At 42.7% G+C, this 21,460-nt stretch overlaps 1 protein-coding gene across 6 annotated transcripts in view; it reads right to left on the minus strand.

Annotated features, from left to right (window-relative positions):
• The window catches only part of zdhhc20b (zinc finger DHHC-type palmitoyltransferase 20b), a 116,698-nt gene extending 100,286 nt beyond the window's left edge, over window positions 1–16,412 (minus strand). For 2 of the 6 annotated variants that reach the window (XM_043691932.1, XM_043691931.1), the window contains exons 1-2: window positions 16,261–16,412; window positions 7,014–7,040 (exon numbers count right to left, since the gene is read on the minus strand). In XM_043691932.1, the coding sequence (XP_043547867.1) occupies window positions 7,014–7,040; window positions 16,261–16,378 (145 nt within the window). In that variant the 5' untranslated portion in view covers window positions 16,379–16,412. Of the gene's footprint in view, window positions 1–1,295; window positions 1,385–2,246; window positions 2,331–7,013; window positions 7,041–7,786; window positions 7,806–15,774; window positions 15,839–16,260 lie in introns of those variants that run through there. The other 4 variants (XM_043691933.1, XM_043691936.1, XM_043691934.1 and 1 more) reach the window with 4 other exon arrangements.
• Window positions 16,413–21,460: the final 5,048 nt, after the last annotated feature.

Genomic DNA, 21,460 nt, shown 5'->3' on the forward strand with positions numbered 1-21,460 from the left:
GGGGGGGAAATTGCGGTCCTTGAAGAAGGAGGCCATCTGGGTTGTGCGTTTTTGGAACTGGTCCTCCTGGGAGCAGATGCGGCGGAGTCGAAGGAATTCCAGTCTGACCTATCACCCTCACCTTGACCTCTTTCCACCTATCACATTTCCGACGCCCCTCTCCCAAGTCCCTCCTCCCTACCTTTTATCTTAGCCTGCTGGACAAACTTTCCTCATTCCTGAAGAAAGACTTATGCCCGAAACGTCGATTCTCCTGTTCCCTGGATGTTGCCTGACCTGCTGTGCCTTTCCAGCAACACATTTTCAACACTATCAGAGGCCTTGGGTAATGAACAGACATTGTCTATAAAAAGATTCTGGAGAAGAATAAAGATCATGTGAAACACATGGACACTGAAATGTGGGAATTCTAACATGCTATGATCAGCATAACATTTGAAAGTACTCTAACCCAAAGTGAGCTTTACACTTCAATGTTAAGACTTCCTCTCCATACATATGAAATAAATGATCGTAATTGGATATTATCTTATCAATTTGTCACGATGACCCCATATCAAGACAATGTTTGTACAAAATCTTTGCTACATCTTATTTGCACCCATGTCCAATGATTGTGCCCTCAGATAATGAGTAAAGTTTAGATTCTGGAAGATGCAAAAGAACTATTAGATTTAATATTTCTATCTCCATAAATGCAGTCAGACTTGCTGAGTTTCTGTAGTATTTTCTATTTTTATTTCTAATTTCTAGCATCTGCAATCTTCTAGTTCTATTATATTTATAATTTAGGTGCCTGCACTTACAGGAAGCATAGAAGGATATTTATAGAGTTATACAGCAGGGAAACAGACATTTCTATCCATTTGACCAACACCTTTAAGATATTGAAAAGATGAAGCTAAGCCATATGCATAAGTTATTCACACTGGGCAGGTGTGTGAAAAATCATGGGACATAGTTATAAGATATGAAAACATAAAACTCAAGATTTTTTTTTTCACATAGAATCTGCAGGAACAGATTGGTATGTGCATTGAGTACTGATTTATTACAAGGATTCAAGGAGGAGTTAAACAAGTGAGTGAGAATAACATAACAGCACACAAAATCGGAAGGTAAAACACCAAGATCTCTTGCAACTTGTTTAATCACCTTTTGGGTCTGGAAAACAACTGTGCCAGGTTTTTAACCTCTCCAAGGAGAATGTGAGGCAGGAAGGATGGAGTAACAACATGGAGAAGTCACACCATAACAATATAAAACAACATGGAAAATGTGAAGAATGAGTTTACCTTTTCCCATGTTTAGCTTTCACGTATTCAAGTGGTTTAGTGAAGAAAACAGGAGGAAAATTGAAAAACAGAACATAGAAAGGATACCAAAATATTACAACACAAACAGACCATTTGATCCAGATACTTCCCTCATGAATCACCATTGTTTACTCACACCCCACAATGTTCAATATGAAACAATAAAAGTTGCTGGAAAAGCTCAGCAGATCTGGCAGCATCTGTGAAGAGAAATCAAAGTTAACACTTCGGGTCCAGTGACCCGTCCTCAGAATTCAACATGCAGAATTCTTTTTATCAATGCTTAAAATTATTTAAAGGTCTTTAATTAAACTACTCTTTGTTGGAGAAAAAAAGTCATATGCTAAGTATCATTTCTGATAGCAGTGAGAAAACAGCTTCTCCAATTGCTCCACTTATGTGGTGAAAGGTACATGTATGAAACTTCTGGTTAGGGTGTTAAAGGATTTGATCGAGTGCAATGAAGGAATAACTAAACTAATCAATGTCTGACTTGAAGGGCAACTTGCACATATTGGTACTTACATATACCATCCTCATCTTTTGAGGTGGTTTGGGAGAAATTGTCAAAATAATGGCTAGTTGCTGAAATACATTTTGTTGCCAGTGCACTGAAGCTCTATCAGATAAATGGTGAATGGTTTAAAGTGTTGGATGAGATGCATTTCAAGTTGGTTGCTTTTTCTTGGTTGGTGAGAGTTTCTTCAAATGATTTTGGAGGCAGAAGATCGACCAGAATTGGGAGGTAGGAGATCAACTGGAGTCGGGGGTTAATGCTAAGGGCACCTTATGCCACTCCCTCTGCTTTATATACAGTGGTGCTGTCATCTCTGGTGGGTTTATCCCACTGAAGGATTAGAACGTAATTAGGGGAGGTGATAAATGGCTTACACATTGTCTACTCGCTATGATTCTAGAGTATGACCATACCTGTTTTATGCTTAGCTATAATGTGATCCACCGTGGCCAACTTTGACACAGATTCCCTCATCCTTCTGTCATGTTAGATGAAGACTGTGTAGGATCACCTGAGCTGGATGCTCTTTTTGCAGTGTTTGCAGACAATGCTGAGTTCATAGGTGAGGATCCTTCCTTCTTCTTTGGTGTCACTTGATTCAAACATGTGATTTGCTTGAGCATTTTGCTGGGAACTCAACAACACAGATCTAGCATAGTCACCCATTTATCCATTCTTTAGAAGACTGGACATTTAAAATCTTAGCAGCACATGGTGACCAACGTTATTAAAAAAAATGAAAAGATATGTCCTCGCCTATCCTGACTATTACGCTTGACCCATTCAAGTGAAAGAGGAGATGTTGCACTGCCTATTTGTGTAGCGAAGAACAAAAAAGATCATTGATGAAAAGGGACCATTGTGCTAAGTGATAAAAATCTTCATGGGCAGTGGCAACACATGCTGACATGCTGGATTCAAATTCAAGGCTGATTGAACAGTGTAACATTGTATTTGACTAATATATCATGAAACTATTATAATTCTATAATAAACATCACTATATTGGCAATTTTTAATACTTGCCAAAAATTGCAATCTGCAATAAAAGTATATACCCTAGAAGAGGCCTGTTAAATTCTATTGTCGAGATTCAGAAATCATCACCCTCCATGCAGCTCATTCTTGTCTTCCTTCCAATCTGTTCGTGGAATGTGGGTACTATAGGCTAGGCTGACATTTACACCCATGGCTGAATTGCCCTGAAGACAGCAGTGAGCTGCTTTCTTGAAATCATGCAGTCCTTGGGGTGTACAGCGATCCACAACATTATCAGGAAGGAAGCTCCAGAATATTGATTGTGCAACAGTGAAGGAACGGGGTGGGGGGGAAAAGAGGGGTCTGTAGCCCCAAAACAAGACAATGAGAGGCTTGCAGTGGAACCTGCAGATGGTAGGTGTTCCCATGTATCCACTGTCCTTATACTTCAATATGGTAGAGGTTGTGTGGGTTTTGAAGATACTGTTAAAGGAGGCTTAGTGAGTTATTGCGATGAATCTTGTGGAATGAATCTGCCAGTGTTTATCAGTGATGAATGGAGCAAAAATTTAAAATGGTGGTTGAATCAAATGAACTTCAAAAGGAGATGGCAGAACAGATGAATGTTCAACTTTAATGCATTTAGGGAGGTCAAACAGTAAAAGGGAATTGCAGCTACAAAAAAAAATTGGAGTTGTTTTCCTTGGAACAGAGAAGTGTGATGGTGCGACATGAATGAGATAGAAAAAATTGTGAGGGGTAAAGATAAAGTCTCATGAGGAAACTATTTGCTTTGGCAGAGAGTTCAAAAACCAGAAGTCATAGATTCAGGCTAAATGACAGGAGGATTAGAGGAGAGATGAGGAGCTTTTTTATGCAGCGGGTATTGGATGTTGGGAATTAGCTGTCTGAGTTGGTGGCGGAGACAGAGACACTAAATTCTTTCAAAAAGTACTTGAATCTGTACCTTAAGTGCTGTAAGTTGCATGGGAAGATGGAATTGGAAGAGTATTTGGGTATATTTTGGTCAGCATGGGCAAGATGGGATGAATGGCCCTCTTCTACACTATATTATTTATACGCTTCCATAGTTTTAATTTCAAACTCGGCATTGCATGCAAATACTGCAAGAGAGCATCCAGCTCAAATAATCCTGCACACTCTTCATCTAACATGGAAGGAGGATGAGGGAATCTGTGCCAAAGTTGGGAACACTAGTACTGCACACTAATTGAGCATAAAACAAACGATATAGTCATACGCCTACTTGGCAATGTCTGAGTCACTTATCTTCCCTAATTATATCCTGTCCCTTCAAAAGGACAAACTCTGGGTGCAAATCAAGTGACTTCTTTGGTCTGGATGATGTAGAGCTTCAAGCCTTGTAGGAATTACACCGACCCAGGCAAATGGAGGATATTTCATCCAACTACCATCTACCTTGTGGATGTTAGACTGGCATTAAGGAGAGAGAGGAGTTATTTGCCACAGTATTCCTAGCCCCTGACCTGCTCTTGTTGATTCAATATTTAAATATTGGCTCGGTTCAGTTTCAGGTCGACGGTAACATTCAAGATGTTGACAGTGGTGGATTCTGCAATGGTAATGCTATTAAACATCAAGAGGTGACAGCAAGATTCTCTCTTCGTGGAGAGAAGCTTTGCCTGCCAAATCTTTTGCAAACATTCCTTGCCAGTTTTCAGACAAGAGGTCAGGCAGCATCCAAGGAACAGGAGAATCGACGTTTCGGGCATAAGCCCTTCTTCAGGCTTATGCCCGAAACGTCGATTCTCCTGTTCCTTGGATGCTGCCTGACCTGCTGCGCTTTTCCAGCAACACATTTTCAGCTCTGATCTCTAGCATCTGCAGCCCTCACTTTCTCTCAGTTTTCAGACAAGCCTGGATGTTTTCCAGGTCTCCCTGTACATGGACACAGACTACATTATCTGACAAGTGGTCAAGTTGTGAATCCCCAGCTGAACACTGGGGATGTTCGCTGATGATTACACATTTCTGATTTTCAAATGGAAGGAAGATTATTAATGATTCCACCAATGGTTGGGTCTAGGACACTAATTAGTGATACTGTCATGCATAGTCAAGTCTGCAACTGGTAGACTGGTGAGGATGAAGTCTAGCAAGATTTTTCTGTTTGCCGATTTCCTCACCACCCGCTGCAGACCCAGTCTAGCAACTACGTCCACAAAGAATTAGCAAATCTGTAGTGTTACAGAGCCATGTTTGATAATAGACATTGAAGTTTACCCTTTCTGAAAACATTGTGCCATTTCCAAATGGTTCAACATAGAGGAGATCTGGTTCAATCCTTTCTTTAGATTGTAGTGGTTTTGTACAACCAAATGGGTTGTGCAGCCATTTGAGAGAGATTTAAGAGTCAACCACATTGCTGTGGGTCTGGAGTCACAGGTAGGCCAGACAAAGACAGCAGCTTTGTGTTTTGTAGGACAGCAGTGAACCAGAGGCACTGTCACGACAACTGATAATGGTTACAAGGTAAACAAGGAGAAGGCTGGAAAAACATAGCAAGCCAAGCAGCATCAGGAGGTGGAGAAGTCAACGTTTCAGATGCTACCCTTCTTCAGGACTTGGGGCGAGTGTAAAGGGAGCTGTAGATAAGGGGGGTTTGGGGTGCAAGATGGTGAGGGAGGCATAGGTGAACACAGGTAGAGGGTATGACCTGTTGCGCGATGGGGGGAATGAATTAGCTTGGTAATTGGAGGAGTCGAATAGACGAACAGAAGTGGGGGGAGGGGAAGGGAGTCTGGGGATGGGATGGGAGGTTATTTGAAATTGGAGAACTCAAATGTTGAGTCCCCCGGGCTGTAGGCTGCCCAGGCAAAAGGAGGCGTTGCTCTTCCAATTTGCTGTCTGATTCACTGTGGCAACGGAGGAGGCTAAGGATGGTCACGTTGGAAAGGGAGTGGGAAGGGGAATTAAAATAGGCAGTGACTGGGAGATCAGGTCAGCCCATGCAGGCTCATCTGAGATGCTCAGCAAAACGTGCCCTGAGTTTACGTTTGGTCTCTCTTCAACGTACAGAAGACCACATCAGGAGCATCAGATACAGTAAACTAGGTTGGAGGAGAGGCAGGTGAACCTCTGTCTCACCTGGAAGGACTGTTTGGAGCCCTGAATGGAGGTGAAGGGGGTCGTGTGCCAGCAGATTTTGCATCTTGCATCTCTGCCAGGTAACACAGAGGTTCACCTGCCTCTCTTCCAACCTAATTTACTGTATCCAGTACTCCCAACATGGTCTTCTCTACATCTGGAGATCAAACGTTAACTCAGGGCATGTTCCGCTGAGCATTTCAGCCAGGTCCACAGGGGCTGACCTGACCTCCCAGTCACCGCCCATTTTAATTCCCCTTCCCACTCCCTTTCTGACATGACCATCCTCGGCCACCTCTACTGCCACAGCAAATCAGACCACAAATTGGAGGAGCAACACCTCATCTTCTGCCTGGGCAGCCTACAGCCGGAGGACTCAACACGGAGTTCTCCAATTTCAAATAACCTCCCTTCCTTTCCCCCAACTCCCTTACATTCCACTGAACGACACTTCCTTCTAGTTACCAACCGGATTCGTTCCTCTCATCGACCAACCAGGTCATACTCTCTACCTGTGTTCACCTATACCTACCTTACCATCCCACACCCTCCCCTCCCTCAACCGCAACAACCCAACTTTTATCTGCAGCTCCCTTACACCCACCCCCAGTCCTGAAGGACTTCACCTCCTGATGCTGCCTGGCTTGCTGTGTTCCTCCAGCTTCCTGCTTGTCTACTTGGACTCTAGCATCTGCAATTTTTTTTGTGTCTCTGACAATGGTTACAAGGCTACCATTACATCAGCTTTTAACTACAGACTACTATTAAATTCAAATTTTACTATTTGCCACGGTGGAATTCTAAATGTGTCTCCTGGAACATCAGCCTGGGACTTCACAATTATAGTCCAGTAACATTACCACACCCCCACCTATCTCTGCAACGATGCTAAGCATTAAATATTTCTGACTCAATTGTTAGCCCTGCCATTGATGATTAAAAATATACATGGCAGAATGAAACTGTCATATCACAACTACATTCCATGTTTAGTTTAGCATTCAAATGCAAAACATTTTTATTGTATTACATTGAAGACATCAAAGTACAGTATGCTAAATGCAAATCCTTACCCTTTTCTCCAATGCTCTGGATGGTAACTACAAGGTAAAAAGAAAGAAACTGTTAAAAGTTGGAAAACCAGAAAATGAAAGTTTGCACATAAACTAAAGCTCAACTATCATTAAATGTAAATCATGACACCCCTGTTAACAGGTAGCCAAAGCACAAGGTCCCGAATTACTTCACAGCTCTGCGACTAAAGGCCATTGCAAATATAAACATTGCTACTGGAGTAAAAGGTCATTTAGTTCATTGGGCTGGAGAAGGTGTATCTGGAAATGAAACTAAGCCACAATAATACACGTACTTAAACACTTAAAAGACAGACTACTGAAGCTTTACCTTTAATCAGCAATATTTAAGTTCTGCACTACCATGCAATTATTCAATGCATGCACAATTCTGTTTGCATAGTATTTCAATGTAAATAAAAACTAAGAACTTCTCTGCAATGTTAACCGGTGACTACCCCAGTATAAAGGCAACATACTGCAAATGCTGGAAATTTGAAAAAAAACCAAAAACAATGAATACTTATTAGGTAAGGTTTCATGGGCAGAAAGCTAAAGTGACGTAATGCTTCAGAGGCTGTGAGACCTGTTGAATTTCTCCAACATTTTCTGTGTGGGTAATGTTTCAGTTGACAGAAGGCCAGAGGAGAAGAATTGCCTCTATTTTTATAAATTAGGCTACTGGATTCTCAAATCATATATCTTAAACAGTAAGAATCTCCTTTTCATTACATTTCCTCTGTTACATCCATCCTCGAGCTGTTAAGTCCTACCTGAGTACAGGTTTCAGAGATTTTGGTTGCCCTCTGATACACGTCTCAACTGGTCATCTTCACATTGTCATTGCTGACAAGGTATGATAAAACTTCATTGTCAAGTTCAGATCTTGTCCTTTCCCAACACTAAATATGTACTTTCCATCAAGAGTCATGGGTTAACAATCAGGATTAGGAACACTGAATGCTTGTTTCCTTCTTTTGATCTGACAACTAAGCAGAAGATGATACAGGAACTTCAAGGATCCTCAGAAAAAAAGCTTTCATCTATTAAAAAAGCTCCTGAAAACCTGGAATGGATTACACATTGAAATGGCAAATTAAACTAACCAGAGACTCTATGCATTTGTTAAACTGAAAGCCCAGATTTATCTAACAAACACATTTGAACAATAAACACTACAAAAGATAGCATTTAAGTATGCAAACCAAGACCAAAAATATAACTGGCCACTTCTTTACTGGCACAGGGTGCTCATTACAAATTTAACACATGGTGGCTAGCACTGCTGCTCCAGCGTCAGGGACCTGGGTTCGATTCCACCCGCAAGCGATCGTCTGTGTGGAGTTTGCACATTCTTCCCATGTCTGCACAGATTTCCTCCCACAGTCCAAAAAGTGCATGTTAGTTGGATTAGTCTGCTAAATTGCCCATGTTGTCCATAGATTTGCTAGCTAGGTGGAATAGCCATGGAGAATGCAGGGTTACAGGGATAAGGTAAGGATGTGGTTCTGGATGGGATGCTCTTCGGAGGGTCAGTATGAACTTGATGGGTCAAATGGCCTGCATCCACACTATAGAGATTGTATAGCTCCATCCATTGTACCTTCATCTACTGTACCATTGCTCCTAAGGGAAAGCAAAAAGCAAAAATGCCAAAATTGCAAACAGATCATGCAATATTCATGTCCTATTTTTTGCTGCTTAGTTCATCAGTTCATAGTTTCATTTTAATGTAACCAGTTAAATTTACAATATAGTAAAATCCCCCATTTCCTGCTGAAAATCACATGAAGTATAAATTGTATGTTTTGGAAGGATGCTAAAATTTGATTCCTGTCACTCCTCTGAATGCAATTTTAGAATATATTCAGCAAATTATTCAAGCAAATGATGATTTGATTTTTCTATAAATCCTATTTGGTATAAAAGCATTTCTGAACTTTTTTTAAATCACTTGTGGGAGTTAGGCATCACTAGCTGGCCAGCATTTATTGTTTGCTCCTAGTTGCCCTAGAGAAGGTAGTAGTGAGCTGCCTTCTTGAACTGCTGCAGTCCATGTTGGCAGACCCATAACACCCTTAAGGGAGGGAATTCCAGGACTTTGACCCAGTGACAGTGAAGGAACCACAATATGTTTCCAAGTGGCTTGGAAGGTAACTTCCAGGTGGTGATGTTCCATGTATCTGCCATCCTTGTCCTTCTAGATGGAAGTGGTCATAGGTTTGAAAGGTGTTGTCTTAGGATCTTTGATGAATTTCTGCAGTGCATCATGTAGACACACTGCTGCTACTGAGCATTAGTGTTGGAGGTAGTGAATGTTTGTGGATGTGGTGCCAATCAAGCGGAGGCTGCTTTGTCCTGCATGGTGTCAAGCTTTGGAGTGCTGTTGGAGCTGCTCTCATCCAGGCAAGTGGAGAGTATTCCATCACATTTCTGATGTGTCTTGCAGATGGAGGACAGGCTTTGGGGAGACGGGATGAATTGCTCGCTGAAGTACTCTTAGCCTTTGACCTGTTCTTGAACCCACTGTATTTATATGGCAAGTCCGGTTGAGTTTCTGATCAATGATATTCCCAAGATGTTGATAGTGGGGGGGTAGTTGACAGTGATGACAACACACTGAACGTCAATGGGCAGTGGCTAGATTATCACTTATTCAAGATGGTTGTTCCTTGGCATTTGTATGGTGTGAATATTACTTGCCAGTTGTCAGGCCTAAGTGTGGATATTGTCCAGATCTTGTTGCATTTGAATTTGGACTAGAGTTGTGAATTGTGCTGAACATTGTGTAGTCATCAGCAAACATCCCCAATTCTGACCTTATGACTGAGAGACGATCACTGATGAAGGTGTTTGGGCCCAGGACAGTATCCTGAGGAACTCCTGCAGAGATGTCCTGGCATTGATGATAACTGATCTTCAATGATCATAAACATCCTTCTAAATGCCAGAAATGACTCCAACAAGCAGAGTTTTCTCCCTTTCCCAATAATTCCAGTTTTGCTGGGGTCCTTGATGTCACTCAGTCAAATGTGGTCTGATATGACTTTACCTCTGCAATTCAGTCCTTTTTCCATGTTTGAACCAAGGCTATAATGATGTCGGGGCTGAGTGACCCTGACAGAACCAAAACTGGGTTTTGGTTCCAAAATGGGATGTAACTATTGTTCAGAATAATTTAACATTGATAATTATGCACAAAAAAACTGTAGATGCTGAAAATGTGAAATGATAACAACTGAAACCAGAGCAAGCTTTTCAATATTTTAGGAGAAAAGAGTATTGTTGTATTTTCTCAAAAGTGAACAAAAGACAGACCTAATACAATATAGGGTTTACTCCCAATGGAGGAATCGGAAGGATGTTGTGAAACCTGAAAGGGTTCAGAAAAGATTTACAAGAATGTTACCAAGGTTGGAAGATTTGAGCTATAGGGAGAGGTTGAATAGGCTAGGGCTGTTTTCCCTGGAGCAGAGGAGGCTGAAGGGTGACCTTATAAAGGTTTATAAAATCATGAGGGGCATGGATAGGATAAATAGACAAAATCTCTTCCCTGGGGTGGGTGAGTCCAAAACTAGAGGGCATTGGTTTAGGGTGAGAGGGGGAAGATATAAAAGAGACCTGAGGAGCAATATTTTCATGCAGAGGGTGGTATATTGAGGTATATAAAATTGAGAGTTCAAAAACTAGGGGTCAGAGATTCAAGTCAAGTGGTAGAAGATTCGAGGAGACATGAGGGAAAGCAATTTTTATACAAAGGGTGGTGGCTGCCTGAAATTTGCTGCCTGAGTTGGTGTGGAGGCAGAGACCCTGAACTCTTAAAACGTCAAAAATCACATAACACTTGGTTACTGTCCAACAGGTTTATTTGAAACTTCAAATTTTCAGGGCCCCGCTTTTTCTGGATTGGCATCTTACATGCTGTAGATTGGGTAGTTACATCTCATTTATTGTTTGTTCAGCAAAACCTCACTGACTAATCTGTTCTAGATGGTCTTGAGAATATGGAGTGCGATATAAATGCAAATTCTTTCAACTTTGTTTCCTAAATTAGAGGAGGTATACATTAAATTACTGCAGAACATAGAAAATATATCCAATAATATTTTTAGCATTTTCTCTTTATTAAGTATATTTGATAGGATAGAATTCCCACAGCGTGGAAACAGGCTCTTCGCCCAAAAAGTCCACACCAACCCTCTGAAGAGTTACCGACGCAGACCCATTATCTAACATTTAGCCCTGACTAATACACTAATCTACACATCTCTGAACGCTATGGACAATTTAGCATGGCCAATTCACCTAACCTGCACATCGTTGAATTGTGGGAGAAAACCGGAGCACCCGGAGGAAACACACTCAGACACTGGCAGACATTCGTCCAAGGCTGGAATCAAACCCGGGTCCCTGGCGTTGTGAGGCAGCAGTGCTAACCACTGAGCAACCATGCCACCTCATGTCTGGCAACATCAATGGAGAGGGAAATACATTACTGTCTCAGACAGATGAATTTCATCAAAACTCTCTTGACAAAATTTCATAAAATTGAAACTTCAACTCTGTTCTCCCTCCATGGTTGCTCCGTGAGCTTCAGAATATTTATAGCATCTTCCATCAAATGAGACCTTACATCCACAGTATATTGTTTATGTAACCATAAGAGTATTCATGCACAACCTGAGAGATTATCAGTCGACAAATGCTACTTCTGACCTCTCATGACATGGACCGGAATAGAATAGATGCTAGAGAAATGGGTTCCCTGGAAAGCAGGGAAAAGAAGGATTTTTCTGCCACTTCCAAAATGATCCCATCACAATAGACACCTTTCCCTTTGCTCTGCTTTTAGATGATCTGCTGTCTCTGTAACTCTATTCACAGCACTCTAATTTCCAGCTGTCGTTCCTCAGCAGCTTTCCATTCAAATGCAGGACATGCACTGGCAGTCAAATCATTTCCATTACATAGTTATCCAGGGTTCGAATGCTTCTTCTACATGAAACAGTTACTAATGCTTTCTTTCTTTCAACTAGTAAGCAACATGGAGGTCGAGAGTCTGGCGCTGGAAAAGCACAGCAGGCCAGGCAGCATGAAGGAGCAGGAGAATCCATGTTTCGGGCATAAGAGCTGTATCCGGATATTGGTGGGGTGGAAGATGAGGAACAAAGGGGTTCTATCCTTGTTGTGGTTGGAAGGTCGGGAGGTGCGGGAAGTGGAGAGAATGCACTGGAAGGCATTGTTGACCTCGTGGCAGGGAAATTATTGCCCTATAAGTAGAAGCCACCTGGGATGTTTGGGAGTGGAATGGTTCCACCTGGGAGCAGATATAGTGGAGGCAAAGGAATTGGGAGTAAGGGATAGAGTTTTTACAGGAGACAGGGTAGGAGGTGGTGTAGGCCAGGTAGCTGTGGAAGTCGGTAGGTTTGAAGTAGATGTCGGTATTGACTCGGTCGCTGGAAATGGATTCGGAGAGGTCCAGGAAGGAGAGGGAGGTGACTGAGATAGTCCAGGTGAACTTGAGATCAGGGTGGAAGGTGTTTGTGAAGTTGATGAACTGTTCAACCTTCCTGTGGAGCACGAGGTGGTGCCGATACACTCACCAATGTAGTCGAGGAAAAGGTGGGGATAGGTGGGGTCTGTATAACTACGCAAGATGGACTGTACAACTTATCCGACAAAAAGGCAGGCATAGCTGGGGCCCGTGTGGGTGCCCGTGGCTACCTCTTTGGTCTGAAGGAAGTGGGAGGATTTGAAAGAGAAGTTGTTGAGGGTAAGGACTGGTTCAGCCAATCAAACGAGCATGCCAGAGGAGGGATACTGGCTGGGTCAGTGGGAGAGAAAGCAATGGAGGGCTTGGATGCCTTTGCCATGGTGGATAAACGTGTTACAGGGACTGGATGCCCATGGTGAAGATGAGGCATGAGGGCCAGGGCAACGAAAGTCATGGAAGTGGTGGAGGGCATGGGTGGTGTATATGAGGATTTCTTGGACGAAGGGAGACAAGATGGTGCCAAGATATGAGAAGATAAGTTCAGTGGGGCAGGAGCAGGTGGAGATGATTTGTCGACTGAGGCAGTCAAGTTTGTGAATTTTGGGTAAGAGGTAGAACGGACAGTGTGGGGATCCAGGACTGAGGCAGGAGGCTGTGGATGGGAAACCCCTTGAGGTGATGACTTTGTGGATGATCTGGGAGATGATGGTTTCCATTCCAATGGCAACAAGGATAGAACCCTTCCCAGGTCCTCACCTTCCACCCCAACAATCTCTGGATACAGTGCATCATCCTCCGCCATCTACAGTAAGACACCACCAAAGATATATTTCCCTTCCCACCCATATCAACATTCCATAGCGACTATCCCTTCTGCGACTCCTTTGTTAGGTCCACACGCCCCAACAACCCACCCTCCTCTCCTGGCACCTTCCTTTGCCGCCGCAAGAGGTGTAAAACCTGTGCCCACAGCTGCTCCCAAGGCCTCAAAGGGTCCTTCCACAACCAGCAGAGATTTTCCTGCACATCCAAACACCTCATACACTGTGCTCTTGACATGGTCTCCGCTTTATTGAGGAGACAGGACCCAACGCGCAGAACGTTTTAGAGAACAGCTCTGGGACACATGCACCAAACAACTTTACTGTCCTGTGGCCGAACACTTCAACTCCCCCTTCCACTCTGTCAAAGACATGCAAATTCTGGGCCTCCTCCACGCCAAATCCTAGCTACCCAATGCCTGGAGGAAGAACGTTTCATTTTCTGCCTTGGGACCCTCTAACCAGACAGCATCAATACCAATTTCACCAGTTCCCTCATCTCCCCTCCACACATCTCATCCCAGATCTGAACTATCACAATCATCCCCACCAGCATCCACCTATCGCCTTCCAGCTACATGCCTTCCAGCTACATTCCTCCCAGCCCCATTCCCCTACCCCCCCCCAAGCCTCCTCCACATTTCTGATGACGGGCTTATGCCCGAAATGTCAATTCTCATGCTCCTTGAATGCTGCCTGACCTGTTGTGCTTTTCCAGCACCACACTTATCAACGCTGATCTACAACATCTGCAGTCCTCACTTTCTCCTCGTTGCAGAAATATTGCTATCAAGGTATATTCTGTCCTCACTCATTAACCATACTTATTCATAGCTCAACAAAAATCATTAAAAGGCACAGATAATTGATGGCACAGAGGAAGTCTGTGCCAGCCAAAAACAGCCTTATCTAAAACTAATCCCACTTGCCAACTCTTTCCTATAGCCGTACAGGTTATTCATCAAATGCACATCCACTTTTTTTAAAAAATGCAATAAAGTTTTTGCGTCAACCATCCTTTCAGGCAGTAAGTTCTAGACATCCACCACCCTCTCAATTTATAGCTGTACATCCGAGTTACCAACCTCCCAGCACAGGGAGGATCACACTCTCCTATAAAACTCGGTCACTCAATTAAATTTCCTTTCATAATCCTTGCTTTCAAAGAAAATAATCCAAGCTTATGCCATGTTTCCTCACAGCTAAACTTCTTGCAGCAAATTCCTTACAACTCTTCTGTTTCCTCTCGTGAGTGATCATATCCTTCCAGCAATAGTGTGACCGGAACTGTATGCAATACTGAATCAATGGTCTAATGAGCAAGTTCCAACAGAGTTTCCCTGCTTATATTTTAGACATTTTTAAATAATCCATTCAGTCATGTTATGATACTTCTGGATGCCTTGAACCCAAGCCATCTGCTCCAGTGGTAGGGACATTATCACTGTACCACAAAAGCTTTCCTACTTGTATTCTATGTTTGGTTAAGAAATTAAGCTATCCTAATATCATCTTGACTACTTACCCTGTCCTTTAGAAAACTGTGGACATGCATTTCAAAGTGTCTGTTTCTCGATACTATAATTTATTCCCAGGTCTTTTTGCCCTCAGTGCTGAATCCTTGTTGCTTTTCTAACCACATAATCAACCAAATGATACTTTCCTGCAATCTATGTAATTTCACACTCACCCAGATTTTGTTTCAGCTGCAAATTACTTAACTGTGGAAATCTAAACCATTAATATATACCGTACAAAGCAAGGGAGCCTTACAGAACCCACAAGGAACAACGCTCTAGTCACAGAAATATTTTGGATCCAACTTGGCATATGCTCTTAGATTCCATGGGGGTCTTATTTTTCTTGAAACTTTATTGCTGGAACAGCACAGCAGGTCAGGCAGCATCCAGGGAACAGGAGATTCGACGTTTCGGGCACAGGCCCTTCTTCCTGTGCCCGAAACGTCGAATCTCCTGTTCCCTGGATGCTGCCTGACCTGCTGTGCTGTTCCAGCAATAAAGTTTCAACTTTGATCTCCAGCATCTGCAGACCTCACTTTCTCCTCTGGTCTTATTTTTCTGACAAGTCTGCCGTGTAGGATCTTGTCAAAACTCTGATTAAAATCGATAAACATCAAAGCTACTTAGTCTTCATTACTCCCACCCCCTTCCTCCAAAATCAAGTTAGTCAGTCAAATAATATTCAGAAGAAATAAAGGCTGTACTCCGTAACCCAAGAATATTAATGCCGATTGCAATACTGCACTGCCACCCCGAGTGAAATCAGCACAAATAGCCATTCTGAGACTTCCTGGTCTGCGAAAGTTACATCGTTATCTGAACCAGAAATAATTATTGAAACTTAATTGAGTAAGATTTCACATAATTTATACACTTATTTAATGAGAAGTCAATTTTATTTAATTAACCAAAGCCAGCGACGTTACCTTGGTTTTTAAGAAACCGCACGATATCATTTCCCAAAACCAACAGCATTTAAATCCAATGTTTTCCTGATTTACCACGGTAAAAGTAAACAACCAAGCCATTCTACAGGTGACGATGATCGCAATTAAAATCGATCTGACTGGCAGGACAGTCCTCTGCTTGGCAGAGCTCTCCGCCCGGCTTAAACCCATCAAACCTACAGCCTCGAACAGCGAATGCAAGTTGCGGACGACCCAGGGGGGCAGAGGTAGCTACCTCAAACTGGCAAACCGGGTGCGAGACACCTCCAGTCGGCGGAGTGCCTTCTCTAAACCTCCCGGCTCAGCCTGAGCCAGCTGCCCGGAGAGGCTCCCCAGCCGGCGGCTTGGGCAAGCAAACCCACCCGCTCATGTTCCTCCAGCTCTGCCCCACCTTGACAACAACAGGATATTGTGTAAAAACACAGAACGACAGCAAGCAGCGCGCGTTGTTTATCTTTTACTCACAGATGCACAATTCTACCACGTAAGCATAGTAAGACCAACAAGCAACCAGCGTGATAAAAACGACGGGGATCCAGCCGACCACCCGTTGACAACATCTCAGGGCATTAGACGGCGCCATCTTCCTCCCCTCCCCCCACCGGAGGGCATTGCGTCATCACGTCAAACGGCGTCGTCCCAGTGGGGGGGGGGTGTGTGTTTGTGCTTTAGTCACGTGCCGAAGAGTGTGGTGCTGGAAAAGCACAGCAGCTCAGGCAGCATCCAAAGGCAGGAGAATCAACATTTCAGCCCTTCATCAGGAATGAGGTGGGTGGCCCAAGGGGGGATGAGAGATAATGGGGGTAGAGGATTAGGGCTGGGGGAAAGGCCTTAGGTAGGTGAAGGTGATAGGTCAGAGCAGATAGGTGGGAAGGGAGATGGACAGGCCAAGAGGGCGGTGGTGAGTTGGAGGGTTGGAACTGGGTTGGAGGGGAAACTGGTGAAATCTACGTTGATCCTGTGTGGCTGGAGGGACCCAAGGTGGAAGATGAGGCATTCATCCTCCAGGTGTTGGGTGATAAGGGTTTGGCGATAGCTTGGCATGCATATTCACTAAGTTAGTGGCACAGGTAGATAAAGTAATAAGCAGATGCCCCTATTAACCAAGTCATAGAGTTTAAGAGCAAGGAGGTTATGCTGGAAATGTATGAAATGTTGGTTAGACCACAGATAGAGAAAAGGAGAAAGTGAGGACTAGATGCTGGAGGTCAGAGTAAAGAAATGTTGCCTGCCCCTCTCCCGCGGTTACGTGAGGGCCCGGGTGTCCTTGGAGAAGGAGAATGTGGTGTCCACCAACACCCTGGAGTTGTTCAGGGAGAGGTGGGTGCCGCAGGGAGTGGAGTGCATTTTTTCCCCCTCAAACTCTATTTTGATTTAATCCCTGCCCTCCCCTTCACTGTTTGATCACACAGCATTGCCCTTTTGTGAACGGCACTGTTTGTCACTGGCCACTCGGGTGTTTTCCTATCCTGGTGGTGGAAATTGAATAAAGATTTGTGCACTTTGTGTCTCTCACTGTGTCTCACACCTGCACACACACCATGGGTGCTGGGGAAAAATAAGCATTATCGCAGTTAGGCGGTAGTGTGGGGGTTAATTTTAAAAATAAAGAAAAAAAATGTTGTGCTGGAAAAGCACTCCACCGCTAAATCCTAGCCACCCAGTGACTGAAGGAAGAACACCTCATCTTCAGCCTTGGGACCTTCCAATCACGTAATCAATGTCGATTTCACCAGTTTCCTCATCTCCCCTTCCCCCATCTTATCCCAGATCCAACCCTCCAACTCAGCACTGCCCTCTTGAATTGTCCTACCTGTCCATTTTCCTTCCCACCTATCTGCACCACCCTCCACTGCAACCTATCACCATCACCCCCCACTTTCATCTACCTATCTCATTCCCAGCTACCTTTCCCCCAACTCCAATCCTCCCCCATTTATCTCCCAGCCCCCTTGGGGCCCCTCGCATTCCTGATGAAGAGCTTATGCTCAAAACGTTGACTCTCCTGCTCCTCGGATGCTGCCTGACTGGCTGTGCTTTTCCAGCACAACACTTTTTGACGCTGGTTTCCAACATCTGCAGTCCTCAGTTTCTCCTTGTTTTACTCAGAGCAGAAGAGACTGATGGGGTAACATGTTTAAATATTTAAAATTATGGGTGCTTAGATAGGGTAAACCAGAAGAGACTTAGTGGAGGGATCAATGATTGGGGGCATAGATTTAAAGTAAGTGACAGGAGGTTTAGAGGGGATGTGAGGAAACATTTTTCACCCAGACGGTTGTGGGAATCTGGAACTTACTATCTGAAAGGGTAGTAGAGGCAAACCCCTGAATATAGATGTGCACTTGCAATGCCAAGGCATACAAGACAATGGAGAAAGTGAGGTCTGCAGATGCTGGAGATCAGGGCTGAAAATGTGTTGCTGGAACAGCGCAGCAGGTCAGGCAGCATCCAGGGAACAGGAGAATCGACGTTTCGGGCATAAGCCCTTCTTCCTGGATGCTGCCTGACCTGCTGCACTGTTCCAGCAACACATTTTCATACAAGACAATGGGCCAAGAGCTGGAAAATGGGATTAGAATACGTAGTTAGGTGGTTGTGTTTTACTGTGCAGACTTGATGGGTGTAAGTGCCTTTTTCTGCACTTAGATTTCTATGACTCTATCTCTATGACTTCCATAGGCTGGATAAATCTAATGCGTATGCAGTGGAGGAAGAATTCCTGGTATTTTCTTGAGATAGTTTTCTGAAGCAATATGTTGAGGAACTAACTACGATTCAAACTAATTTAGATCTGATATGCAATGAGAATGGCCTAACTAATAATCATATTGTAAAATTATTTTAGCGAATAATGATTATGGTGTGGTAGAATTTTCCATTAAGCTTGAAAAGATGTATTTCAATGTTAAATTATAGTCTTAAAACTAAATGAGGCGAATTATGAAGGTATGACGAAGAAATTGGCTATGGTGAATTGGAAAAACATATTAACATATTTAATAATTGATAGACAATGTCTTGTATTTAAACAATTAATGTTTTGTTTTCAAACAACATATATTCCTTTAAGGCAAAATATCAAACAGGGAAAGCAAGTGAGCCGTGGCTGGTAAAGGAGACATATAAAGTTCTGAAACAAAATTATAAGTTTAAGGGTGGGAGAATTTTAGAATTTAGCAAGGGAGGACAAAAAATTTGATAAAGAAAGCAAGAACAGGATTTTAATGTAAAAATTAAGAAACATAAATAACAGATTGTAAGTTATTCAATAGTAATGTAAAGGGACAAAGATTAGCATAGACAAATGTGAGTCCATTATAGGCAGAGACAGAAAATAGTAAACAGAGAAATGGCACAGAAACTAAGAAAGTATTTTGTGTCTGTCTTCACAGAGGCAACGACAAGTAATCTCTCTGAAATAATTAAATTTCAAAGCTCTAGTGAGGGTATGGGACTAAAAGAAATGGATATTAGTAGTAAAGTAGTTTTGGAAAAAATAATTGGACTGCAAGTCGTCAGGTTCCCAGAACCCCATTACCTTCATCCAAGAATATTGAAAGAGATGGCAAAGGAGATTCATTGATGATAATTTTTCGGAATTCTCTTAATTATGCAACAGTGTGAGTGGTAGGAGGAACAAAGGTTTTCAAGTTGTCAACATGGCAGCAGAGTAGCAGGGCTGAGCCCTGGACTTGTCTACTCTCATCTGCTTTCTTTATTTTTTCTTTTCTTCTTTTTACTTTTGCAGTAGGCCCAGAATGTGGACTCTTGACAGGGGCAGTAAGTCGTCAACTGCTATGGTGTCAGTGCCTGGACTGGGGTCTCTTGGCAGCAATAGGCCTGGAGCAGGGACCTTGCAAAAGTCCTGGAGGTGTGTTTGGGACCCCAGCTGATGAAGATGTACCCTATTTAATACTTTTTAGATTAGATTACTTACAGTGTGGAAACAGGCCCTTCAGCCCAACAAGTCCACACCGACCCTCTGAAGAGCAACCCACCCAAACCCATTCCCCTACATTTACACCTTCACCTAACACTATGGGCAATTTAGCATGGCCAATTCACCTACCCTGCACATTTTTGGACTGTGGGAGGAAACCGCAGCACCCGGAGGAAACCCACGCAGACACGGGGAGAATGTGCAAACTCCACACAGACAGTTGCCTGAGGCAGGAATTGAACCCAGGTTTCTGACGCTGTGAGGCAGCAGTGCTGACCACTGTGCCACCCATTAAACTATCCACAATATGCAACAATGATGTTTCACAATTAGATTACTTACAGTGTAGAAATAGGCCCTTCAGCCCAACAAGTCCACACCGATCCTCTGAAGAGTAACCCACCCAGTCCCATTTCCCTCTGACGAATGCACCTAACACTATAGCCAATTTAGCATGGCCAATTCACCTGACCTGCACATCTTTGGACTGTGGGAGGAAATCCACAAGACACAGGGAGAATGTGCAAACTCTACACAGACAATCACCTGAGGCTGGAATCAAACCTGGGACCCTGGTGCTGTGAAGCAGCAGTGCTAACCACTGAGCCACTGTGCCACTTATTTTCTTTTTGTACCTAAAGATGGCACCGGATTATAGCCACAGAACATTTTTCACTGTATCTCCCTCGATATATATAGCAATAAATAATCATTCATCATTCAAATACTGAATGGACTCACAAGACTTGACATTTGCCTGGACCTGTATTTTTGTTTTTGCTGCTGTTTACCTATTACTTACTTATCTATAATATCTAACTCTGTGATCTGCCTGTACTGCTCACAAGACAAAACTTTTCACTGTGTCTCGATAGACGTGACAATAAATTTAATTCAATTCAATTCAAATAATTCAGAGTAGTTTTAAAATTTTAAAACATTGGAAAATGATGTCCAAAAAGACCTAGGTACCCTTATTCAAAAGTAATTGAAGAGTAGAGCCAGCAATTCAGAAGGCAGATTAGTGTTTATCGTAAGAGGATTTCAGTACAGGAGCAAAGAAGTCTTGCTTTAATGAATGACGCAATGGTTTACTCTGAATTACTACTCTATATCAATGCCACTATGCATTATCTCGTTATTTAAATGCTATTTCTTCATAACAGGTAAATCTTATGTGCATAAATACCAATACTCAGAATAAAGTTTAATGTCTTAGATATGCATTTATACTTTTAATCAATCTATCTTATTTACATTTATATTTAAACACCATTCCTTGTCAAATAATTTAGCAGACTCAGTGAGGTTAACTTATCATCATAATTTCTATGTTTTTTCCTCCATATTTTCTTCACACTTATTTATGTGTGAACACAATGTGATACTAAAAGAGAGGTCATACCCAACCAAAATTATTGAAAAGTAAACAAAAGCAGAGTGCAGTATACAATTTGTCAACAACAACATTGGGTGTGGTATATACAAACAGCTTTCAACATGTCAAATAAACTGTTTCAAGAGGATAAACAAAGCAATTAATGTTGCAGAAAGGAAAATCTTGTATAAGTATACCTAGAACTCACAGGGAGAAGTAGCAGAGCTTATGAAGGACTCTCAAACATAATATGGATAAATGAGAAACATGGGATTTTCTGAATGCTTTCGCATCCGCATGTGTAGGGGAGGTGATGGCGTCTTACCAATGTCATAGAAACTAGT

The sequence above is a fragment of the Chiloscyllium plagiosum genome, chromosome 6 (assembly GCF_004010195.1).
Source record: "Chiloscyllium plagiosum isolate BGI_BamShark_2017 chromosome 6, ASM401019v2, whole genome shotgun sequence".
NCBI classification, from domain to species: domain Eukaryota; kingdom Metazoa; phylum Chordata; class Chondrichthyes; order Orectolobiformes; family Hemiscylliidae; genus Chiloscyllium; species Chiloscyllium plagiosum.